The following is a 27,761-nucleotide window of genomic DNA, read 5'->3' as shown; positions in this document are numbered from 1 at the left end:
GTATTTTCAGTTATTGTAATTTTAAATTAAATAATTATGCACCTATACATAACAAGGCACAAGCGAACGTAAATCTAGCTCAGCCTCTCGTAAACCACCAAAGCAAAGTTCTTTAAGCTAAGTATTTTTTTCTAGAAATCTAGATCTAGAAAAAAGCATTGAAAAGACAATGTCAAAACCAGAGGATTAACTCGAGACAACGCTGACTATACAATATTTTAGTACAAATCCCCAAAGACAAGTATTGTTTTAAAGGATTTAGCTCCATACCCATGTTAAAGTTTGTTCAGATCCTGGTTTGTATAGAATATTTGATAGCCTTGATACATTCAATGTGGTAGGTAGATATACCTATTTCTACCGAACTGAGCCACGAGAAACTGTCTGATATTCAATTTCTTAGAACACCGATCCGATTAAATTGATCCAACAATTTGATTCCATAATCAACTATGATTCTTGGAAACGCTTCGTCTGTCTTTGCAGGTCCTGTGACAATTGGTTCAGCAGTATTTTACTACTTGGCCTTAATTCACAATAGTTTAGCTCCACTAATATTTCAAAGCTCGTCAATTTGAGTCTTACGCCCGTATTCACAAACAGTACTCTGAGGTCCCACAGTGAGCGTGGATGCATAGGGTGACACACGAACCAGTCACAGAGCTCTATGTGCATTCGATTTGCTGGTTCACCGTTTGTAAATACGAGCGTTAAAGTATTTACGATTCTAGGTAATCTCTACCGTAAAAGAATGCTCTGTCTTTGGACCTCCTGTGACAACTATGATGTAGCTATTAAATTTTTGCTATAATTTATTATTCACAATAAAAATCCATCTCTGCACTTTAATTACAAACGTTAAAGTTTGTGAGAATGTGTGATCAATTGATCTTAAACTCAGTTAAAATGAACATAGGATATAATTAGCCATTTTTATCAAAACTTCTGCTAGGCTAAAGCTAGTTATTATTATAATTACTATGAACAATAGAGGCTTGACTTTAACTTTGATTTCGATAACAACTTTATTGTGGATAATTTGAATAGATATTTTAGATAGGTACTTATACAGGGTGTTAGGTAAATGGGTATATGAGCCGACACTAGCCCATGTTAACATGGTCATATAAATGGTATGGTGAAGTCAGAAAATTGATATCTTCATTTTAATTATTTTATTTTTCATACAAATCGGATTTTATAAAATTAATTTTGTATGAAAATTAAAAAAAATAAAATGATGATATCAAATTTCTGACTTCATCATACCATTTATATGACCATGTTAACATGGGCTAGTGTCGGCTCATATACCNGTATGGTGAAGTCAGAAAATTGATATCTTCATTTTAATTATTTTATTTTTCATACAAATCGGATTTTATAAAATTAATTTTGTATGAAAATTAAAAAAAATAAAATGATGATATCAAATTTCTGACTTCATCATACCATTTATATGACCATGTTAACATGGGCTAGTGTCGGCTCATATACCCATTTACCTAACACCCTGTATAGGCCACTATGTTAACTACCCATTTCTGCTCATGACATCTCGTTCTATGGCTAAGAATCACCATTTGATGAGAGCGAGTTCAAAAACGGAAATGGGTAGTTAAACATTGTGGCCGATAACGTACGGTCTACATCATTAGCATCAATCATCAATGAAAGGGAAAATTGAACATTAATTCTCAGGTTCCAACTTTAAACGTTAAAACAGCTTTACAAGAAGCCGCCACCAGACTAGAAGCAATTAAAACGTGAGTTTGGTTCCAAACGAGGTCAAGATGCGCGGGAACCTTACGACGGCTCCAATTAACAGAGTGCTTGACGACAGCTTAGTCTATACACTTTTGTGGCAAAATCGCCTCTATTACTAAGGACATAAGAAGCCACCGTGCTGTGCTTGACGTGCTTCTGTACAGCAGAAAGTAACATTCTTCGCCAGTCCAATGTCGATAACATAAGGTTCAATTTTATGATTCTTCTTCGGAAACTTCTGTATTTCACTGCTAAGTAGTGGTCTTCGGAGACATTTCAATTATGCTGCTCCAGCAAGGTGGTAAGAATCTTCATGAATGGCGACCAAACAGGTGGAGTGAGGATTCGTGAATGGGCGCTGGCTGAAGCTGAATGCGACAAGCCAAAGGCAGACTAAGATTGTTGAGTCAGAGGAAAACAGCACTGTTCTGTTCCGGCAGTCAGAGGTAAGATAGCCAGTTTCTCTGTGGTTGAGGATTCCGGGTGAAGCTCGCTTCCACCTTCGACCAGAGGTGGAATTGTGTAAAGCAATCGTTATCATTTGACAGTTCATAACTTACGATAAAGTCAGTTAAACAAAGCGTTTGACAGATTAATCGTACGTTATGAACTGTCAAATGATAACGATTGCTTTACACAATTCCACCTCTGATCATCATTTACCATCAGGTGGGATACAGGCCAAAAGCTTCCTCGTTGTGGATAAAAAAAGGTGGCGCGCGTTGGGGGAGCCCTATAAGTCTTCAGCCTCTAACAGAAATTTGAATTGGGTCCACTTAAATCCGTGGTGCAACTTATGTTACTAAGTATTGCAAGGTCTACCTTAAGATTTTAAGAAATATGTCTTTCCAGATTGAAATTAAAGGCTCTAAATCAAAACGTATTTTTGCATCAGACTGTACCATTATAATAGTTTTACATCTCCAGAGTATTTAATATCAAAAGAATCAAATATGCTAGACGAGTGCCTTTGAAAACCTATTTAACTGAATTTAGAAGAAACCGACTCGGTTTTCACAGAAAAAAATAATGTAAATCCAAAACACAAAGGAACTTCATAGTTGTTTTTGACGTGGAATCTTATTTTTGTAGATTATCATAGGAAATAATATTATTATAGTTTAACGCTTAGCCTGAAAGAGATTGTCAGAAAGTTAAAAAGCCCTAAATTCAAAATGAAAATCCATTTATTTATTTATTTCTACTGTTTTGTTACATAAAAATTTCAGCAAAATGGGTTTTGAAAATGTACCTGAAAAAGGTCGCCATTATATTGTCCCAAATTGAGAGGCTTCGTAGGTTGTTTCAGTATTTTATGAATATTGAAATATACTAAACTTTCTAATGTGAACCCCGTTTAAAAGTTGGTCGTGCGTACCTCTAACGTGGTGCTAAAAGACGAAACGTGAGCTGATTACAATAAATTTCAAAGGGAATTGCCTAGAACAGGGTTTCTCAAACTTTCGACTGCACGAACCGTTAAAGTTTCCAAGTGAACCCCTTAAAACTAGCTACGAGTAATTTAAACCCCCCATCCCCCAAAGAAAATAATTGAGAAAAATAAGGTTTCAATTTAAATAAATTGCCAATGAATAATGACTTTTTATTATTAATGTGAAGATTCAAGCACTGTTTCTTTTCGCAAATGGAGTCAATTTTAGGATTAATTTTGGACAATTTTAAGTCTGGCACCATTACGTAAGTTTTGTCGTGAACCCCTAGGGTTTCGCGTACCCCACTTTGAGAAACCCTGGCTAGAAAGTTTATAGTAAAGTCATCATTATAAATTATACATTAACTCTTCCTTCCTGTGATTGTGAGAATCGTGACTGAATGTGTAATAAAGGTATTACATAAATTAACAAACTCAAGCTTATTTCAGCCATTGTTTGAGTTTAATATTCTAACCAATTTTCATAACTATTATTATAAGTGAATTAGCATTTTTGCATATTAAGAAGCTTAGCGCTAAGCTTCAGCAATCACTAGTTACTTAGTTATTAGAATTAGGTACCCTTAAAATCCACAAAGGACTTTAGAGTAAATTAAATCAAAAAGTATTTGCAAGTAATATTTTAAAATAGTTAAAACTCTAGGGCTGAGTTGCACCAATAGTTGCACCATCTTATTTTAACTTTAAAAAACGTCAAAAACTGTCAAACTTCATACAAGTTACGGTCAAAGTTAGTTGGTGGTTAGCCTAGGCTACCTAGGTATAATTACATAGTTAGCAAGGTTATTGAATAAGCTCAAAGCTCAAAGCTCAACGAGGCCTATCCGTAGTAATTTGATTGAGGTGGAACCTCAAAGAGGAGATCAGAACCTTTAAAGATGTTAAGTACTAGTAGAGATAAAAGGGATGTGAGATGCAGTGTGTAAAGGGCGGTTATAATTTTATTAATAAACTACCTGACCCGGCAAACTTCGTAGGTATAGGAGCTAATGCAGGATTTTAATGGTGAAAGAACTTTTTAAATCGGTCCAGTAGTTTAGGAGCCTATTCAATATAAAACAAGCAAATCTTTCCGCTTTAATATTATAATAAATACTTGTAAAAGGTTGGTATCTCCTGCCTACTTTGGAGTAAGTGGCGATTATGACTTTCATCTTCACAGAAAATCTTGAAATACTGATGACAAAGAAGTTTGAAAAAAAAATGGTTACTTTTTCGTAATACAATAAAGAGATACAAAATATACTATAATATTGTAATACAACAAAAGCTTTTTCTCACAAGGCCGGCACACTTAAGCCTAAATTCTCTGTAGTACCCTATTATTTTCTAAAAGTAGGAAAAAGATAATTCTGTAATCTTCTTATTTTAATCTCTTCTATTCACCTGGTTGTCAACACCAATCAACACGCATTTTAAGCTAGGCTATTGTGAACTACAAATTTAGTATTTTCCAGTCTACTAAGTGGAGAATCCGTACTAAGAACACGTTTTCAGAATAGTTAGATATTTACTACTTACTTATGTGACTTGTAAGAAAGCTTTGTACTAAAATTCGTAGATTTCTTTTATTATAAAATGTATTTGCGAAAAAAGATCTTTCATATTTATTCAGTCGCATAATAAAATGCGTAAAACTTATTGAAGTAGTTAATTTCTTTTCTCCGTGATTTTCTTTTAATATAAATGTTATTTGCGAAAAAGATCTTTTCATATTTATTCAATCGCATTTAAAATGCGTGAAACTTATTGAAGTATGTAATTTCTTTTCTCCATCATGGAGACTTACTTGCAATAGAAAATCTTTAGGTGGGTAATTTCTTTTTTTTCACTGAATCTTGATCCCGAAGATGATTATAGAAAAACATTTATTAGGACCAGTGTTGCCAACTTAGCTACTTTATAGCTAGATTTAGCAACTTTTTGATGTCAGGCAGCTACAATTTTTTTTTACTTGTAGCTAAATTTTTTAGCTACTTTTTCTAGCAACTATTGATTATGATAAATTTTTACAAAGTATTTGTAACTCGCTATAGCATGTCTTTCACTTCCGCATTCAAATGCTGAGGTAGAAAGATTGTTCTCCCAAATGAATTAATAAAAAATAAACAGAGGAATAGAATGAGTTTAATAACTCTGAATTCTATTTTATGCATAAAAGATTCGCTCAGGAAAAGCGGCCAGTGCTGTCACAATTACGTTTTTCCTAAAGCCGTACCTAGTTGACAAAATGGGATATTAGATAATTATAATATTCGGTAGATAATCAAAATATTGTCTTCTTTTATTTGTTAATTAAGTAGTCACAGTATTAAAGTTAAGTTGATTAAAGTTTATAGCTGATTTATTAACTGCAGTGTTTATTTCTTTAGTATTTTATTTACTTCTGAATTCAGCTACTTCTAGCTACTTTTTAGGGAGAAAAAAATACTCAATCTAGCTACTTTCTGTTAAATTCCTAGCTACGAGCCTTAGGTAGCTGTTGGCAACACTGATTAGGACTGTAAGATACGAGTGTAACCGTATTATCCCTATCAATTGTTAAAGTGCATATCCATGTAACATATTCAACGTTAAAACCGTTGATGAACTGATAAATGAATCAAAAGGGTACCGCTGTAGATCATTAAAAGTTAATCATTGCTATTGGAAATACCATTATTCGGCAGCCTATTCTTTCTATCTAACAATCAGATACATATACCTATAGATGACCATGACCAGCAGACCATGCCATTGTTTAAAGAAATCGTTACAAATTAAAGTACAGTCACGGAATGAAAAGGTTCGTCAGTTTTCAAATTGATTCCTTCAACGAATCGCGAGCACATATTACCTTTTGAAACTATGTTACAGAATAATCTCGAGTTAGAGAAAATAATCTTTAACTGTTTCTAAGTAAAGTTCAAAATTATTCTGATCAAAGTTGTTTGACAATTTATCTTGTCAAGAAGATTATCATGATTGATAAACTAAAACCTTCTTGTTGGTTCAACCTGCCATTATTATGTCTATTAAATAAAAAAAACTATTGTCAATTGGTCAATGTCATCACTGCATTGCACTGATGGGATAGAAAAATAAACAAGCAAAACCTTATTCGTTAGCAAACGTCATATTTATTTAAATGTTAGCAGTACTGTTTCTTGCACTGTAATGTTGGCAGGTTTGACTCTTACAGTACCCAGTGCAAGCGAAAACCGACACTAAGGTGACGAACCTTTTCATTCCGCGACTGTACAGAAAAAAATACTCAATCTAGCTACTTTCTGTTAAATTCCTAGCTACGAGCCTTAGGTAGCTGTTGGCAACACTGATTAGGACTGTAAGATACGAGTGTAACCGTATTATCCCTATCAATTGTTAAAGTGCATATCCATGTAACATATTCAACGTTAAAACCGTTGATGAACTGATAAATGAATCAAAAGGGTACCGCTGTAGATCATTAAAAGTTAATCATTGCTATTGGAAATACCATTATTCGGCAGCCTATTCTTTCTATCTAACAATCAGATACATATACCTATAGATGACCATGACCAGCAGACCATGCCATTGTTTAAAGAAATCGTTACAAATTAAAGTACAGTCACGGAATGAAAAGGTTCGTCAGTTTTCAAATTGATTCCTTCAACGAATCGCGAGCACATATTACCTTTTGAAACTATGTTACAGAATAATCTCGAGTTAGAGAAAATAATCTTTAACTGTTTCTAAGTAAAGTTCAAAATTATTCTGATCAAAGTTGTTTGACAATTTATCTTGTCAAGAAGATTATCATGATTGATAAACTAAAACCTTCTTGTTGGTTCAACCTGCCATTATTATGTCTATTAAATAAAAAAAACTATTGTCAATTGGTCAATGTCATCACTGCATTGCACTGATGGGATAGAAAAATAAACAAGCAAAACCTTATTCGTTAGCAAACGTCATATTTATTTAAATGTTAGCAGTACTGTTTCTTGCACTGTAATGTTGGCAGGTTTGACTCTTACAGTACCCAGTGCAAGCGAAAACCGACACTAAGGTGACGAACCTTTTCATTCCGCGACTGTACATTACCAAAAAAATCAATTGTATATTTTCAGGATATAGAATTCCCAGCTAGTGGATGCTCAAACGAATTTTAAGTATCTTTTCGGGATAACGTTACATTTTCCACGACATTCATTATCAGACCTAAATATATTACCATATTTTATTTGTACTTTTGCTTTTGCAAACGAATTTCATATTGTAGCGTGATTAAACTTTTATGTGTCTCTCTTACCGTAGCCCGGGCTCGGAAAATTGTAGCAGGGAAATAAGCCGCACTTACAAGTAGGGATGTTATGGATATCCGTAACCGTAACCGAAACTTTCGGATATCCGAAATAAAAAAATATCCGAAACCGTAACGTTTCGGATGTAGGCAGTTTAAATTGTTTTTATATAGCATAGAGTAAAGGCATAACAGCCTGATTTACCTTTATAATGCTATCTAGTATCAATTTTTATTTTTTGATTACTTTTTGTTCGATGTAAATTGTGCGGCCATGAATGAAACGTGTTGAACGACTATTGCAAATTGCATTCTAAGACACAGATATCCGTAACCGTAACCAAAACTTTCGGATATCCGAAATAAAAAATATCCGTGACCTTAACCGAAACTTTCGGATATCAGAAATAAAATATATCCGTAACCGTAAACGAAACTTTCGGATATCCGAAATAAAAAAATATCCGTATCCGTAACCGTAACCGAAACCGGTTTAATATTATTCCTATATCCATAACCGTATCCATAACCGAAACTACATATCCATAACATCCCTACTTACAAGGCCATCTGTCGATACCTATACAGGGTGTTAGCGGGTTTACAACAAGCTTGAGGCATTACAAAGGTAGTTTTGTAAGTTACAAGAGCCTTAATACCCTGATCTTTCCTGTTCTCTCATTATGAAAAGGCATTTATTTATTAGATTAATGGCAACTGTACTTTTAAGACTTTTAGACTAAGCGCAGACCACCGATTTTTAGTTGGTCGATAGTTGGGCCCGATTTTAGTTTGTATGAAGAATCGGCCAAATCAAATCGGTGTAATGTGCGCACTTCCATACATGCCCATACTGATCAACTGCCCGACTAAACTATCGGCCGACGAAAAATCGATGGTCTGCGCATAAGCTTAGAGAGAAGGCACTTTCAAAAAACTTCTGCTAAATATTTTTCGAATGAGAAATGAAGTTTCTCTTGACCTATCGTCAGGTTTTTGACCACAAGATGCATTATACAGGGTGTCCCAAAAAGTATTGTCAAGCCGAAGCCTTAAGGTAGAGCATCACTAGGGCTATCCAAATCACCCCCATGTATGTTCCGCGATTTTTGATAGTTTCCTAATTTAGGATTTTTATTTGGATGTTTTATAATTTAGCCAATAAAAATTGTCTCTGTAATTTTTTAAAAATGGTTCTAACATGTAGGTTTTCCGCTTCACCATACATTTCTGTTTGCATAGGGCACGTTTGCCGGACTTCGGTGGGATCATGTTGTGATATTTTGAGCCGTTACAACTGAACTTTCACCGCTGGGTTTGTAATTCAATACGGAATCTCAAACGAGAACGTTCTCAGGTGTATTACAGGGATGTTTTGTGGCTCCACCCTTTGAAGTCGAATTACAAACGCCTGCAAAAACCGTTGCTCTTCTTGTTCTAAATGGGCCTGTTTTGTGCGACCAAACTTATTGCTAATGGTTTAATTTAAAAGACACCAAACAATTCAAGTCAAAAACAGACGAAAGTGCCTAAATTGTAAATCTCTCATTACACTAAATAGCAACAATCGTTTTAAGTAATAACAACCTACATAAATATATTTTTAAACATATTTAAAAAAAAAATAGCTACGAGCCCATTACTAAATATTACCATTTTACAAGCTCTCCTATAGAATTCACAGAAATAAATCCAATTATAATTATCCAAAGTTTTGGGTCGTTCCACTGGAACTTGGAAAGGTACGAGTATAATAAGGATACAATGTGAAATATTTATAAGAACTTTGAGTAGAAAAGCAGGTCATGTCTTTATTTTTATATTTCACTAGCTGACCCGGCGAACTTTGTTCCGCCTTAATGATAGATCGCCCGGTGCTTTGTCCTGCTGGAAGCTCTTCTGGAAGGACTGGTCTTTTGTTCTAAACGTCCTGCCAGAAGATTATCGCAAGTCCTGCCCGCAGTACGCAATTTGTACGTGTTTGCTTGCTGGTCCTTCCAGCAGTACGGTGACCTTCAAATTTGAACTCATCCTCACCAGAAGTAGTAAACACTTGGTTAGTGTTTATTAAATAAAAAGTCATGTCGTAGAATCATTTTGTTTAACCAGTATTTTACTTTTCTTAATATATTATAAACTTGTTTATCTTCTTTCAACTTAACTAATAGGAACTATAATAAGGAACTTTAAATTAATTACTTTGGTACGTCACTTTGTATTAGAAATTACACCTATCACTTACAAATACACTACAAATTAAAAACAAAAACAAGAAATAAATTATAAATGTTTGATTAGGCTGGAATACTTCACATTCATTATAATATTATCGCCAAAATGTTGCCGACTCCACGCCCGGCGCGTCAAAATGTGTCGCGCGAGCGCGAACGCGCTGATTTAAGCTTTCTCCAGTAACACTGATATTATTATACTGTGACTCATCAAAGTCATCATTGTCAAAAATATTGACAAATCGCGAACTGTCACGGCCAAAAAACTGACACGCGTCCGTCCTCCGTAAGCGCCACCGCGCGACTGATTGAGATTGTCCAAGCCGTCATGGACGATTTTTTCCACATTTTTTAACATAGTAACTAAATAAGACGCAATATAAAAATTTCATCCGTTAAAAGCCCTGGAGTTATTTCTGAACTTTAGTTTAGTAAAAGATTTAGAATCTCAAATCGCTTATTTTAAAAATAAAACCATAAATAGAAAACGAATAGAGGTAACTTTGGGAATTTATTCTATCGAGTCAACTTCATCAAATCGTGTTTCCATCCGTTAATAGCCCTAGAAAATATCCTCAACTATGCCCAATAAAAATCTTAGCCTTTAATTTTACTGTTTAGTACCTCAAAAATGAAAAATGAAAACCTCATTTTCGCCATTTTCTCTGCTACCCGGCCTTAACTGCTTCTTCGATTACAATAGAGTTAAACCATTTTACTCGTAGTTTCCGACTATTTTCCTTCTTTTTATGTCTCACACATTGTAGATCTGATATCAGATTTTGGTGTCAAGTGATACGGAAATGTCGATCTTACTGATAGATTACGTGATTTTCCAGAGTAAGGATTACTTTGAATTTTTATGATAACGTGTAACTTACTTTCTTTTCGTCTCCGGAGCACATAATATTTTTGTAATATTTTTGTAATCTTTACGTACTTACTTACACGTAATTATCTTCTGGGGCACGTAATATTTTTGTCATTTTTACAAGTTACGATTTTTCCGGAGTACCTACCTAATATAATTTATGTTATCTGCGTGTAGTAAAAATATTTTTGTTATCTGCGTGTGTTATCAGCGTTCTATGGAGAGGGCCTGCTTGCTTGGTGTTTCTTTGCTAGATCGAATCAGATATGAGGAAATCCGTAAACGAACTAAAGTCGCTGACATAGCCCGACGGATTAGCAAGCTGAATTAGTTGCAATGGGCAGGGCGGCCGATGGGGCAGCAAGGTTCTGGAATTGAGGCCGCGTACCGAAAAACGCAGCGTGCGACGTCCACCTACAAGGTGGACCAACGACATCGTAGAGGTAGGGAAGCGCTGGACGCAGGCCGCTACCAATCGATCAACGTGGAAAGCATTGAGGGAGGCCTAAGTATGTTCAGTAGTGGACGTCCTATGGCTGAAATGATGATTAAGATGATAAATAGTTTGTAGGAAATAAATACTCGTACATGTTAGTAATTTACGTTTATTCTAAATTTTCAACTAGCGTCCAAAAGTTGCCGTATCTAATCTACGTTTACTAATTTAAACGATTTACACGAAGTCGTTAAATCTTAGATATAATACGAGAATGGTATTAACCATGATAAAAGTTCCGAAGTTATTTCAAACTTTGCCCCCTTAAGATTTCATTACCTTAACAGGGGCGTTTTGAGAAGTTTTTCTTTTAAACCAACACCAAGTTTTTGTGTTTGTGTTGTTCTACTTTCTATTACCTACTGACTTATTATTTTTTGCCTTTGAAGTATAATAAGTAATTCAGTTTTTCAGTTTGTTTTAGGTTTTAATAGCTCTATTTTGAATTTATATCAATCGTCGAAAAGTGAAACTTTTAAGTGAGTAACTAAGTTACTTTATGACCGTTTCATAAGGAAACTAAGAATCACTATAAAAATAGTAATTTCCAAATCCCATCTTGGTATTCCAATCGATTCCAAAACCTCCAAGTCTCATTACTCATACTAGCGTTATGTAATTTCTAATTTTCAAAGACACTATCAATTGTATTAGATTTATCCTAAACTAGCTGTGNGAGTAAGGTTTATTTATTATGTATGTTTTACAGGAAAAAATTGGCTAAGGCGACTGTCTTCCAGCTTTGCAACCTGCCTGGGCGAGTTTGTTGTTAGTTTAACTTCAAGCGGAAAAGTTTCTGTCGTTTGACAAAGACATTTTAACAGAAAAACGTTGAGTAATTTTTTTATGTAAGTAGAATATTTTATTCCGCTATGTATGACTTCATTTATAATTTAGGGGTGGATGGAGAGGATGAGAAGAAGACCGGCTTTATTAAACAATGTTCAACATCGTTTTGCCGTTTCTTCAAAGTACTTTCGGCGGAGGCTGCAGTTCTTCATAAAGTTGGTGTGTTTTCTGGATTTTACTTAATAATATTTAAATACCTGATTATACAAGAAACAGACGTATTAATTGCTGTTTCAAAAGTTTAAAACAAAATAGATACTTTTCTTTTAACTTTCTTTTGACGGATTCAAACAATTTGCAAAAATAAAAAATATGGATCTAATAAAAACACACGAAAAAGTTATTAATTATACATTCTGAACAAAAACGGTATTTTTAGTTTTACTCCGCTAGAAATGTTGCATTTTCATTCAAATTACAGGGCAACAAATTATGATTTATTCTGGCGAGCAATATAGAACGCAACCGTGCAAATGCATACATTAAAATATGCGCTTTTACACAAACAAAAGCTAGTTAGAAACCAACTAAAATAATCTCTGGAATATTCCATTGTGTCCATTTACCGAAATAATACAACAAATGACGATTTTTAACAATTTTCACACTAAAACGGACGAATTAATAAAATAAGCTAGTTAAAAACCTTTATTGTAGAAAATAAATTACTTTTATGATTTTTAAATATGACTCGGAATTAGGACCTTTTTAAAAAATACTACGTCACAAAACTTTAACCTATTTTACATATTATTTAATTTAATACAATTTGAAAACATAATTTTCATAGTTTGACCATGTTAGATTTATTTAACTGGATAGGCTTATGGTAAACTTGATTTTAAATTTGAGGATCGGATTAAACGAGGCCGTTTTGAATAAAAAGGGTTCACCCTCAAATAGTTTATTTTAGTGGGGGAAAATTATAAACATACGTACGTAGTTTGGTATTTATGATTCCACGTACTTATTTAATTCTAAATTGCTAAAAATTACACAAGAATATAAAAGTTTATGTGAAATTAAGCCAAAGTCAAAGGCAATATTTTGGCGTTCTAAACTTTGTCATGAAATAAATGTGCACGTTTTCGCACAATAAAAAATATGGTTATATACCACGCTAATTATAATATAATTTAGTCACAAATAGGTACAACGTTAGACAGATAGAATTACATTGGAGTTTAAATTAAAATGCCGACCGTCGAGTAAATTACATTTAATTTGTAACCATACTTAATGAACTAGTCATTTTGACTTAAGAACTTTTGAAAAACAGGTTAATACACTGAGAGATTTTATAAGAGTCGAGGCTGAGGCTTTTATTACCAGCACCAGAATATTCAGGAATTTCAGGATGTACTTACGTGTTGAAACTGCTGTTGATAAAATGTACTTTATATCGAAGCTCTCCATACAAAGCGCCGGTCGAGAATAGTCAACACCTGTAGCGTGCGCACTCATGCATTATGTGACGTGTACGGCACACAACAATTTCACAAGTGCCGATCTTTTTTATTGCCTTATACTGCAGCCATGTGTAAAAACAATAAAATTATAATAAAAAAAACTTTTTTAAAAACAAGCTTTATTCTGAAATGCAGTTGTACTAAAACGAAAAAAATAATTGTAGGTATGCTTGGTTCAAAGAATTTCAAAAGCTTGTAGCGCAAACAGAAAAAAGAGGAATAAATTCCATGCGCGATACAAGCTTTTGAAATTCTTTGAACCAAGCATACCTACAATTATTTTTTTCGTTTTAGTACAACTGCATTTCAGAATAAAGCTTGTTTTTAAAAAAGTTTTTTTTATTATAATTTTATTGTTTTTACACATGGCTGCAGTATAAGGCAATAAAAAAGATCGGCACTTGTGAAATTGTTGTGTGCCGTACACGTCACATAATGCATGAGTGCGCACGCTACAGGTGTTGACTATTCTCGACCGGCGCTTTGTATGGAGAGCTTCGATATAAAGTACATTTTATCAACAGCAGTTTCAACACGTAAGTACATCCTGAAATTCCTGAATATTCTGGTGCTGGTAATAAAAGCCTCAGCCTCGACTCTTATAAAATCTCTCAGTGTATTAACCTGTTTTTCAAAAGTTCTTAAGTCAAAATGACTAGTTCATTAAGTATGGTTACAAATTAAATGTAATTTACTCGACGGTCGGCATTTTAATTTAAACTCCAATGTAATTCTATCTGTCTAACGTTGTACCTATTTGTGACTAAATTATATTATAATTAGCGTGGTATATAACCATATTTTTTATTGTGCGAAAACGTGCACATTTATTTCATGACAAAGTTTAGAACGCCAAAATATTGCCTTTGACTTTGGCTTAATTTCACATAAACTTTTATATTCTTGTGTAATTTTTAGCAATTTAGAATTAAATAAGTACGTGGAATCATAAATACCAAACTACGTACGTATGTTTATAATTTTCCCCCACTAAAATAAACTATTTGAGGGTGAACCCTTTTTATTCAAAACGGCCTCGTTTAATCCGATCCTCAAATTTAAAATCAAGTTTACCATAAGCCTATCCAGTTAAATAAATCTAACATGGTCAAACTATGAAAATTATGTTTTCAAATTGTATTAAATTAAATAATATGTAAAATAGGTTAAAGTTTTGTGACGTAGTATTTTTTAAAAAGGTCCTAATTCCGAGTCATATTTAAAAATCATAAAAGTAATTTATTTTCTACAATAAAGGTTTTTAACTAGCTTATTTTATTAATTCGTCCGTTTTAGTGTGAAAATTGTTAAAAATCGTCATTTGTTGTATTATTTCGGTAAATGGACACAATGGAATATTCCAGAGATTATTTTAGTTGGTTTCTAACTAGCTTTTGTTTGTGTAAAAGCGCATATTTTAATGTATGCATTTGCACGGTTGCGTTCTATATTGCTCGCCAGAATAAATCATAATTTGTTGCCCTGTAATTTGAATGAAAATGCAACATTTCTAGCGGAGTAAAACTAAAAATACCGTTTTTGTTCAGAATGTATAATTAATAACTTTTTCGTGTGTTTTTATTAGATCCATATTTTTTATTTTTGCAAATTGTTTGAATCCGTCAAAAGAAAGTTAAAAGAAAAGTATCTATTTTGTTTTAAACTTTTGAAACAGCAATTAATACGTCTGTTTCTTGTATAATCAGGTATTTAAATATTATTAAGTAAAATCCAGAAAACACACCAACTTTATGAAGAACTGCAGCCTCCGCCGAAAGTACTTTGAAGAAACGGCAAAACGATGTTGAACATTGTTTAATAAAGCCGGTCTTCTTCTCATCCTCTCCATCCACCCCTAAATTATAAATGAAGTCATACATAGCGGAATAAAATATTCTACTTACATAAAAAAATTACTCAACGTTTTTCTGTTAAAATGTCTTTGTCAAACGACAGAAACTTTTCCGCTTGAAGTTAAACTAACAACAAACTCGCCCAGGCAGGTTGCAAAGCTGGAAGACAGTCGCCTTAGCCAATTTTTTCCTGTAAAACATACATAATAAATAAACCTTACTCTACAACTTACCTCTGAACTCCAAGCGCGCGAACTTCTCGCCCTTGCATTTCAGTAGTTTGAATCGGTTAAGTTTCACTACGAGAGACATTTTCGGTTTTTTTTAAGTTATCATTATCGCGAAGAACAAGGCCCGGAGGCCTGGTAATTTTTCCGACCGGCCACTGAGTGAGATTTTTAATTTATCGCCCGAGAGAAACTATCCGCTACGAAACCGTGGTAGCGAGATACAGCATGAAGAACTTTCGCGTCCCGCTCCCCGAGGGCGGGAGAGACCGTACTGTTACTTGGAAGCGGCCGGAATGGTGAAGGGCGGGCGGCCCGTCGGTCCTTATAAAGCTACCCCGCCCGCCCTACACACCCCTGCCCCGTGACGCGTCTGCGTGCTACGCCGCGAAGCCTCAGCCCGCGCAAATTCGTAGCATGACACCTGGAATGTGGAAATAAAACTTATTCTACTTTAGTATATTTAGTTGAGTTTCTTTTGGACATATTAATATTTGGGAATAATTAAAGATGCATTACAAAAGGATAACTTTTTCATAGCCCTAAATAAACGTCATTGGGAACGAAAATATGCAAAACAAGTCATAATAAAGATTTCCTCTCTAAAAATTACTATTGTTGCCTTCACAAAAATATTCCATTCCATTCCATATCCAGCAGGAGCTCCACCACTATTTGACAGAACGGTAATGAAAAATTTTCAGGATAACTGTAACATTGCGAGAACCAAGTAGGAAAGTGCTCGCTTGGGATACAGCTCCAACTTGAGTGTATGGATAAGTAAAGCAACAAGTAGTAAAAATTCTCTCTAATTGGAAAAAATACTCAATTTTAGCATTAGTTAGTGTTTCATGAACATAGTATACCTATCTCGAAAGATATGGACTCCAAATAATCGAGAACGCTAAAATACGCTCTCAATATGTATTTTGCAGCAGATTTTTTTACTACTCCTTAGAGCAAGAGTTTTTCAATGCATAGAAATGAGATTTATTTTAATTACGAATTTATTTTGATATAAATTAATCTTTTGATTTAGCCTAGCTAGCGAACATCATGCATAGTGACGGATAAAAACAAACATTCTCAGCTATAATTTTTTAACTTTATACAAATCTAATAGCAAATTGCGTGTACTCGTATTTTGGCGAACTTTGGTTTTTATTCGCCTTGAATACGTTACTAATAATACTGGGAAATTCCCCATGACATTGTCTACTATATTAAATATCATTATTTTATGGTTATCTAAATAATGTCAAAAGTATAGTGAAGATAATGACACCTGATGGGTGTACCAGTGTACCTAATCAAAAAATAAACCTTATTGAAGAAAATTTCTAGGATTTATACTCAACATTCGGTACAATTCCATAATTGATGAGCACAATCGAAATGTGAGCTGACATTTATCTATCGTATCTTATTATTTGAAACGCATGACTCATAATAAATAACTGAGCCAATAAATACTCCAGAAAATTTTCCAGGTTTACTGCGGAGGTTGCAGACGAACTAATAATATTACAAAAATAAGCTGAAAGCAAGGGCACAACATGATTCATAATATCTACCTACGATTGAAAAGGGAAATTATGAGCTGAGATGTTTGTAAGTGGGATTTCAAAGACGTTCAAACCTACGCTAGTTAAAAAAAACTGGCCTAAATTAGGAGTTCTATAATAATAGCAATTCTTAATTCAAGTGACCAGTGTGCCTACCATGAGTTTACGTTAGGTGAGCTCGCTAGCGAATACGTCAAAAAATTCTATGAGGATTTTATTTCTTGAAAGTAGCCGCTAGGGGCGCTGCACAATATGTCATACATTTAAATGTCATTTTTTTACGCAGTCGCTAGCGAGCACACCTAACGTAAACTCATGGTAGGCACACAGGAGTTTGTTAGTACCTAATAATTAATTACACTTACAGCCGCGAGTCATTTAGAAAACTTTAATTTTCAATTTACTTAGATTCAAAAAACAGAGGGAAAAGTAGTTAAAAAGCATTGTCATGCTAATAATTAGTTATAATAATCCATGTATTCTAAAGTCATGGTTATACCTAACAAAATTACTGAAAGCTCGAATCACTTACCAAATTAATAGGCACATTATAATCTTGAATGTGGAACTTGAATGAAGGCGATTATTAATAGTTAGGCGTATAATATCAAAGGTCTCTCACAACATAATGGAATTAAGGTATCATAGTAACTCACGACTTTACTTGTCCTCATCAGTTATTTAAAATGCAATAAGGTCATACTCATAGCTCTATTAAAGTCCTACCTCGTAATACTAGGTAGCATTATTTATGGGATAATAGGGTGAGGCGGTTATCACACTGCGCCGCGCTCCGCCGCGGAGCGCGTGATTTCATATAAAAAATCCCGCGCGCAGACGCGTTGTCAGAGTGAAGTGCCGCGCGTGTTTTCTATACAAACTGAGATACTTGCATACAATGATTAAATCTGTCGTCCCGCGCTCCGCGGCGGAGCGCGGCGCAGTGTGATAACCGCCTAAGTAATACCAGCGCGTCATCGCATGCCTTAATTTTAGATTCATTGTTAAATATTTTATGATAGACAGTATTCTGGGTCATGAATTTTCTTCAGTTTCGAAAGAAATAGTAACATTTACTCTTTTTTGAGAGAATATTTCATAGGTTCGTCTGGCTCTGCGGGCGCCTTCCTTCCCAATTGTTATGTATACGCTAACATGTAAACAGTTTTAAGTTTGCACGCTTAAACTTATAGTATTATTATTAAACGTACTTATAGTTAAAATGAGTAAAAAAAATTCTTGTTATTCAAATACATCTTACTAGGTACCTAATTGGGTATCATTTTTTCCATAACTACATGACTACATGCGTGTGGAGTAATAGGTATGGAAAAATTTGCCATTTGAATGCGTCGTAGAAAGACTCACTCATCTACGTAATTCAACTATATATTATGTGTATCCATAGCAAACAAGTTACAAAATATAAAATGTACAAATCCGCTGCTTTTTAAGTTATAATAGGTAATATTGATAAACTCAAATTAGTTAAATACTTTCGTTAGTTGTTCTCATAATTAATAGTAATAAGTTGCGGAACTACTCGTATAGTTTTAAAGACGTTGGTTTACTTTGACACGTTAAAATTATGATAAAGGACTTATAGCTTAGGGTTCTGTCAGGTCGATGCAAAAATTGAATGCGGGTAAAATAGAGGATAAACTTATATCAAAATTTTAGTAAGAAATTAAGAGTGGTTGAGAAATGTTTAGTGTTTGTTTTAGTGCAATCAATAACAGATTGATAGACCGAACTTCGCGCTGGCTTATCCATGCTCAAAGCTTAGGTACTTACGCCCGTATTCACAAACATTACTATGAGGTCTCACGGTGCCAGTAGACGCACAGGGTCACACCACGCACTAACCAATCACAGAGCTCTATTTCACTTAAGCAAGTATCGTTTGTGAATACGTTAGGTACACCTTACACTTACAAGTGATTAGATCACCTGTCATCCGCTTTGCAATGGAGGGAAGTCGAACCTTAATTTCGAACTCCTCCTATGTTCTTCTGATTAATTTCGTTGCGGGTCCAATGACAGTTTAACTTTCCCCCGGGACAAACTTGACCTTCATTGGTTGGGTTTTTATGGCGGTCAAGCTGTAGATCCTGGCTACACAGCTACAGGAGTTACAGTGGTGGGAACGAGAGGTGGGAATACACTCGGCATCAAATAAATCGCACCTCCCGCGACAAGCACTTATCAAACGTATGCATCCCCACTTCCCACCAACGTTGGTACCATTTGAAAGCCTAGTTCTAAACTTCATTTCATTAAAGGAAAGGTTTTTACCCCAAAAATGTGTCTTTACAAGGATCCAGAGTCACTTCTTCAAAAAATAGGTAGTTACGCTATAGCCATTTATTATGACTATTAAAACTGTTAAGTTGGAATTAATCGCTATGCATCTGTTAAAGAGGACACGTGAGATCTTTATTTGGTTTTATAACCATAAAAATTGGTCTAATTGATCCCAGAGGTAAGCCCAAAGTGAGGTCTATTTTCAAGTCACATTTATGGTATATGTTAATCATTTATTTAGAAACTAGCTGTGCCCGCGACTTCGTCCGCGTGGAATAATGACTTTGGGTAGGCACTTTTAATAATTTAGTCTAATTATTTTACAAATAGCTTTTGCCCGCGACTTCGTAACAGTAACTGTCCTCTCTATAGGTTGTCTGGAAGAGATCGCTTCATAGCGATAAGACCGCCTAATTGTACCTTATGTGTTCCTTTTCTTTCTATTTCTTTTTATGTGGTGTACAATAAAGAGTATTTATTATTATTATTATTATTCGTCCGTGGAGAAGTCGAAAACGTTCTCATACGATTATTTTGAAATGTTTTAAGTTATTTTCTAAATGTTTGAATACTTTTAAAATATAAAAATCAGGTTAAATAAACATGAAAATATTTTTTTCTTATATTTTATGAATATGCAGCTCGGCCTTTGATCCGGTGAAAGTTACTCGGTGGTATTATTTTTTTACAACGAAATCGAAAACTACACCTACCGCAGTATTATTGGTAAACTTTTTTTTATATTTTCCTACGGGTGCTAGAATCACCAAGCTTCCAGCATGCCCCTAGCCGTGGGAGAAGGAGCTTTTCCTCAAGACTACTCCCACTACCCCAAGGGCCTCCGCCAAAACTCTCGCGCGAAAATGAGTTTATGTATACAGCGCAAGCAGGTGCCCGCGGCATGACTTTCATGCATTACTATGCATTGTTGGGCGAGCGCACGCAGCGGGCACCCACTCCGAGGTTAAGTGGAGGCCCCTAGAGTATGGTAGTCGTTAACATGACGTCATGATTGTAAAAAAATGCACTAATGAGTAATTAATATCAACTTTGAAGCAAATCACCACTAAAATAACTTTCTACCCCTTTTTAACATAGTTAGGGGGTGCATTTCACTAAAATACGAAACACGTCTTCCATTAATTCTGTTATAGAATGCTTATGCAAAATTTTAAGTAGATTGGACGAAGGAATCTCGTTATTTCATACAAACTTTGCCCCTCCTTTTTACCTCCTTAGGGGTAGAATTTTGGAAAATCCTTTCTTATCAGATGCTTACGTCATACAAAGAACACACCGTCCAAGTTTCAGGTCTTTACGATCAGCGGTTTAGGCTGTGCATTGATCCATCAGTAGCGCGCGTAGTACTTGATCATTATTTTGCTGCGATGTGATTTTAAAACTGCGATATCTCCTAAGATATTTATTGAAATCGAATGGTGTAAAGGGCAAGAATGTTTAAAATTAAATACTTGTGGTGAATAATTTATTTATTTGGATAAGGATTAATATCATGTTTATAAAAACACCTTCGCAAATAATGCATTATTTTAAAACAGATTTTTTTTGCATAAAAATGGTTACTATGAGCCAACCTTAAAAGATAGACATATGCTACCGCGGACTTTTTTAAAGAACTTTTAAAGGGGAACAATCCTGTCATACATGATTTTTGGGAAACTTTAACCGTTTACGCAGCGTCAGCTCTCAAAAGGAAAAAATTCACTGATTTGAAATATTCTTGATTGGTGCTCCGCTCCTATTGGTCTTAGCGTGATGATAAATAGCCTAAAGCCTTCAGGAACTAACGGGCTATCCAACACAAAAAGAATTTTTCAAATCGATCCAGTAGTTCCTGAGATTAGCGCGTTCAACCAAACAAACAAACAAACAAACAAACAAACTCTTCAGCTTTATAATATTAGTATAGATGAAATGTATTTTTCTTTAAGGATATTTATTGGGCTTTCAAATAACACCAATATTGTTGGAGTACCATAATTGTGTCAGAAGATAATCTTTAAAGTTCGCGTCGCGGAAGGTGCGGTTTATTTGATGTTGAGTGTAGTCCCGTTACAAGAGATTATATAGACATGAAGCGCATTAAGCCCGATTGTACCCAATCATAACATTCCTAATCATTTTAAAACTTTAACTAACACAAACGGTTTATCTTGCTTGTGAAGTTAGTTTAATCTTGTTACAGCTACATAATACTCGACCCAAAACGTACCCTGAACCAGAAGTAAATGTCCTGTAACTTTCAATTGTATTTAATTATGTCATTTGCGTAAATTACTCGAAACAGATTAACTAGTTCGTTTTAAATTAAATATTGAAGGCATAGAATTATATAGGCATTTTTGTTTACCCATTGTTCATAATAATTCGTAGTTAAATAAACTTAAATGCCATTAGCGTATTTTTTTACTAACTATAGTTCTACGCATTAGTTTTTTTATTTTATTTTTGATGCATAACAAGGCAGGTATTTGACCACAATCACACCTGGTATTAAGTGGGATGCAGTCTAGGATGGGACTTTATCTGCCCTGTAAGTTCCTATTCACTCTTGCCTTGAAAAGGCCCGGATTATAGTATTCGGGAAAGACAGCATCAGACAGCGAATTCCAGTCCCTAGCTGTTCGTAGTTAAGTTCATATTTTTATGTTAATCACTAAAATACGGTTTAGCCCACAAGTTACAATCGACAGGAAATATACGATATGATAGGTACTCCTGTTCCGAGAGGCTACTACGGATTGAATAAATTATCGTTAGGATGGCTGATTTAGTACCAATAACGTATAGATCACTTACGTGCATGGAATAGAGACGTTCTCCACATGACTTGTGCTGCTTTACGGTGCTGCTTTGCTAGTAACAGCCGTTGAAACTCGGATATAGCTTTGATTAGCAAATTAAAGGTTCATCAAGATAGATAACTGGTGCAAGGATATTAAGATACTAAGGCTGGGTTGTACCATCTTTCTTTAAATTGACAAATCTGTAAACTCCATACAAAAAACACCGGTTATCGTTATACTCGTAGTAACGGTTAAAATTAGGTGGTGCAAAAGTGTAACTTATTGTAAGTGATTTCAAACTAGGTCATAACTTCCTGAATTCTACTAAAGATGATAAAAATATAGTGACACGAACTCTCTTGTAATAGAACTTCGATTCTAAAAACAGGGCCCAGGTGTGCTCTCATACGTAATGTTTTATGGAAGAGTATGCCGCTGTAAAAGTTGGCTTTACACAGCGGGACAGGAGAATTTAAATAAGGCATATAAAAATATAAGTTTGCCATGGAATGATAGGTGCGCCGTAGATAGACATGTGACACTGCGCTGCGCTATGGGTTCGCACTTCGCACCCACTCAGTTAATGCTATTAAATGTGATTCCCTTGAACTTACATAACTTTTTAATGGAAATATAACCGCCTCTTTTTTGTAGGCGTAAGAGTTTAGTAGGTACCTACTCTTACTCTCATAAAGAGAAGGTTCGAGATCGAGAGAGTTAATTGTCATTAAATTATTCCCAGATTGGTGCGGACTTAAAAATCAATGTCCATACCTAATTTGATTAGTTTTAAAATTCCATACATTGGATTTTGAGCTGGTCGCGGTACACAGACAGACCTCGATTGGCGGCTCATAGACTCAATGAGGACTCTATGAGGTTAGAGTCTCCCATATCGATGGCTCCTGCGTAAGTGAAAAAAATAGATTTTACAGGAGAGCCATTTAAGTGGCCAGAACCATATTTTTGGGTCATATCTTCTGACCTACTAAAACGAATTTAATGAAATTTCACATTTAGCCTTAACATGTAATGCTTTTGCTACTGCTGTTATCAATTTTTATATTTTTCTTATATATTTTGAGATTTGATCTTGACGCAAAAGAACATGCCGTTTATAATCACATCCGATCTTTCCTAGTACCTACTTGTTACAACGAGAGCAAACTTTCCGAGAGGCGAGTCACCTCAAATTGAAGGAACAACCATAAAATGCTGTAGGTGGTCAATTCCTACAGTCATCCGCCCGTCACTAATTTAGCAAGACTCGTTAATCTTTTGTGGGGGCCGGGTCAAAGGGCTTTCGCAGGGTATTATTGCAACCTTTGTCTTAACATCCCTCCTGAAGCAGCGAACGAAATTGGCATGGTCCACCCACAATGGTCCGGACGAAATGAACATAATAACAAATAGCGCTGCTCACCGTCTCAGATGATTTGGCAATGCTGCCATCGTTGAAATATTGCTTTTTCTTAATTTGATATTTTCTTCACTAAAATGATTCTTCAAGCGCTTTCAATTTAGATGTTTCGTGCCGGACGTTTGACGTGTGTTTGCAAGACCGCACACGGTAAATTGTATGACAACTGCGTCGGAACATTTATTGTCAATTTTGTAGTGTGCGGTCTTGCAAACGAACGGCAAAGTAGGTAAATACAAAGTGTTTCTACCAAAACTCAAACAAAACACAAAGACTAGACCAAAACAGTCCTAAATTTTTTTTCGTCAATTCTATGGTAAGTATCTAATGCAACTACGATCAATAAAGAATAAGTATCTACCTAGTACGTTCCAACTAGGACGTAGTAGTTTAAAAGATTGCATCTCTTTTGTTGCGTATGAAATCCCACAAGCGCTCTTGACCACTTATAAGCTCTTTATTTTATAGATTTCCTCTATGATGTTTATCCACAAGACACATAAAGGTAAACTGGTCGAGAATGCTTCAGTGCATTAAGTTCGCCTTGTGTACAAATTTATTTTGGCATTAAAGTTTAAATAAATAAATACCTAAATAAAGCTTTAAGCTAAGGTTATTACATCTTGAATGCAATAGATGCAGTATTTAAGCAGGCAGGTATTAAGAGTTGAAAACTTGTTCAAATGGCTCGCACCAAACTTGTTAACAAAGCCTCTTAGGCATACACAAATGAACCCTAATAAAAGCGTAACATTACCGCGTCAGCCGAAAGTGTGATGCTTGTCACTAATTTCTTCCCCGTGCCCATACATAGCTAAAGCTATCTAAGTTATTATCTGCTTTTAAATTTCTCAAAAAAAGTAAAACGTGTTTCACAACCCCCTAGATGGGCGAGTAAGTGAGTGAGATCTGTGTTCCTTACTTTCGTCAAATGGTCTGTAAATGTAAAATGTATGAATAATAATATTCAAAATGTAACAGGAACAGTGCCTGTAGATTTAAATTTTCTGCAATCTATACTAACGTCACATCCGTGACCTTGACCGTAGTTTTTAAGGTTCCGTAGTCCTGACAAGGAACCCTTATTTAAGTGTTATTTTTGAACCAAAATGAGTATTGCTCGACTGTACACAACGGAACGTGTCCTGGTAAAATCCATTAAAGGCAACGGACGATAACGCTACGTAAAATCCCCGAAGACAATGTTTACCGAGTATTATCCATATAACCAACTATCGTGCCGATGCCGCTGTATCAATAGGACGACACACCGTCTACTCAGCCATCGCTAAGTAAATACAATGACAAACTGTACTTACTATTATTGTAAATTGTAATATTTTAACTACAAACTGAACAGAAGTAGGTATATAGCCAGCCATAATACATAATATGTAGACTACTTGTAAGTGACCAAAAAAAATTGTAGCTACCTACATTATGAATTAAATCCAAAAATACACAATAAACAGTAAAGTAACACAGTTTGTTGCGAAATCGCACCTGCTACATTATATTTGCTATAATGTGCCGTTGGAAATCATTCCTACGTAAAAAAAAATTACTTCTACTTTCAAGAATAATTAAGTCATGGCCGATGTTTTGATTTTTCGGACGTCATACACAACACGCGTCGTCTTTAAATACTCTCGTAGTACCATAGAAAAAACAATTTACTCTGCTATTTACCTACTTATATTAATTTTAAGTCTATGTAAACCTAGGTCAGAAGTTCGAGCTTTAAAGACGCACCTGAAACAATTTCAGGCAATTTATTGCATAAATCTGAATAATCCTTTCAAAACATAACTTTAAGACAACGCAAACTTTCAAAGACTCTCTAAGTTAAAGTCTAAACTGCGTCTAGAAACTACAAAATAAGGTTGTAACCCACACCTAATTATATCGACGTAATAAAAAACTCTGTATAGTATGGAACAAGGTATTGGGTGTGATAGAACTTTAAAATGGGATGGCATAGACTCGTCCTTTAGTGACAAGAAGATGAAAATAGGTACCTACTAACCTACCTACTTTCTACACAATAAGCTGATTGGTGATGCTTAGCACTTGAATTTTCCGAACCTCCAAGTTTTTACAAGGCAAAGTTTATTCAATAATTAAATAGGTGCTCGTACTTACACGGGCAATATTTTGATACCTAGGATACTTAGTCTTATTTAAAGTTGCACATTAAAGGAGCATTTAACTTTGCTGGAAATTTAAATAAATTAGTTTTATCATACGTTCTTACAGGAATATTCTACCGACAGACCTAAGACCTGTAATCAGCGTATTAAAGTTAGTTAAAGAGCTAAATTAATAGCAAGCAATACCCAGTAAAGGCTAACTTGGAAGTAAAGGCAAGACTGAATATGAGAAGGGCATAATATCTCCAATATCAAATCCGCTTTAGACTGAAAGTTGGTTCTCAGAACACGCCACAGTGCAAGAAGGGCGCTGTAGTCATGATCCAGAACTTTATATGATTGCTTTGTTTTCATTACAGACCTAAAAGGACTGTGGCTTGCCACGGGACTTTATAAATACACCTCTCGTTCCCATCGCTGCAGCTACCTACTGCGTAGCCAGGATCTACAGCTTGACCGCCAATGAAAATCCAACCAGTGAAGTCCATGTTTGTTCCAGAAGAAAGTTAAACTGTCACCCGTGTGGATGTGGACCCGCAACGAAATTAATCAGAAGAACATAGGAGGAGTTCAAAAGTTAGGGCACAGAATAATAAATGGTTAGGGAAGAACTCCCTCTAGTGCAAAGCCGATGACAAGTGACAAAACTAGGGTTTCAATAACCTTATTTAGTAGTTACATACCTAATAATATAATATTCACCGACTTAAGTGTGGGCACTGGCTCTTGTAACACAGGTACATACACCTAGCACAGGAGTCAGGGGTTTCGCAATTTTATACTGTACTTGTTTTTATGTCAATAAAGTTATTATTTATTTATTAATAACTACGAGTATATTTGTGCGTATAAGTGAGCTATTACTGATATTGTTGCTTACCAGTAAGAGACAGTAATGCTCTTACGAGAGCAAAATGAAAAAAAAAGAAACAAATGAAGTTTCTAAATAAAGATTTAAGTAAGACTAATTTATAAAAAATAAACTTCATCACAGTGCAATGAGTTAACTTAGAACTGAAAAGCAACACTTAAAGGTTTCTATTGTTTATGTTTACTCAATTTGATACACAAAGAGAAACCCAATTTACTTACTGCATAGAGACTAAGTCTACTAAATTTATTTATCTTGTGATAGAAGTCCAATAATTAGTTTAAAAGCAAACTTCAGCTTGCAGTGACCTAACTACAGTTTGTTCTGATTCGAAGTTCGAACTCCTAACTAATCTGGGAGACGGGAATAGATACAAATGTCTGTCAACCGGCCGGCACTATTCCTTTGAACATTCATATATTGCATATTGATAATTTGTCTTGAGATTGGAATCAATGATATGTAAATCAATAGTAATTGATCCAATCTATTTTATATTTATTTATTATTACACACAAGACTAAACTGTGTCCGCAACTTCGTACGCGTGAAAATAAATAAGAGTTTCAATAATATTTCCCGTTTTTGCAGCATTTTTCTGTATTTTTTCCCCTATTGGTTGTCTGGTGATGTTCCGCGATAAATGGACTATCCAACGCTCCTGAATCTTTCAAATCCTGATATTAGCGCGTTCAAGCAAACCCACAACCTCTTCAGCTTTATAATATTAATATACCTGTATATATTTCCGAACACAGAAAACATCTTTCAGGATCTTTAATGCTTCAAAATTACTTACTTCTTACTTATCACAGGGTTAGCTCTTTGCGCCATCCTACTTATAGATGTACCTCAGTGGACAAACGCCCACACAGACTGCCCACTTAATTGCCCAGTAAGTAGTTATCTGCTTGAGCTGACACTTAATTCTTGATAATAATCAAAGCGGTTAGTTAACAGTTGCATCAGACATCAAGGCTGATTTAATTTACAAAGGGCTTAATTACCTGCTCAGGTTCAGCTCCAACTAGGGTATAGTTGAAAGCTAATTATTGTCGTTAACTTTGCAGGTCGTCCTCGATTAGATAATTAATATTAGCCTACACCAGGGTTTTAATTTAATATAAAAAATACTGTTTCATTAGATCCATTATACATGTT

At 34.9% G+C, this 27,761-nt stretch overlaps 1 protein-coding gene across 1 annotated transcript in view; it reads right to left on the bottom strand.

The window, feature by feature from the left end:
* LOC114353094 (otoferlin) overlaps positions 1-15,568 on the bottom strand; it is a 132,548-nt gene extending 116,980 nt beyond the window's left edge. Inside the window, exon 1 of the mRNA XM_028304925.1 lies at positions 15,490-15,568. Coding sequence (XP_028160726.1) covers positions 15,490-15,568 — 79 coding nt within the window. The remainder of the gene's footprint in view (positions 1-15,489) is intronic.
* Between the last annotated feature and the right edge of the window lie 12,193 nt (positions 15,569-27,761).

The sequence above is a fragment of the Ostrinia furnacalis genome, unplaced genomic scaffold (assembly GCF_004193835.3).
Source record: "Ostrinia furnacalis isolate ACB-3 unplaced genomic scaffold, ASM419383v2 OfSCF0155, whole genome shotgun sequence".
NCBI classification, from domain to species: domain Eukaryota; kingdom Metazoa; phylum Arthropoda; class Insecta; order Lepidoptera; family Crambidae; genus Ostrinia; species Ostrinia furnacalis.
Note: the sequence above shows the minus strand (reverse complement) of the source record. Positions and strands in the feature narration are given on the sequence as shown.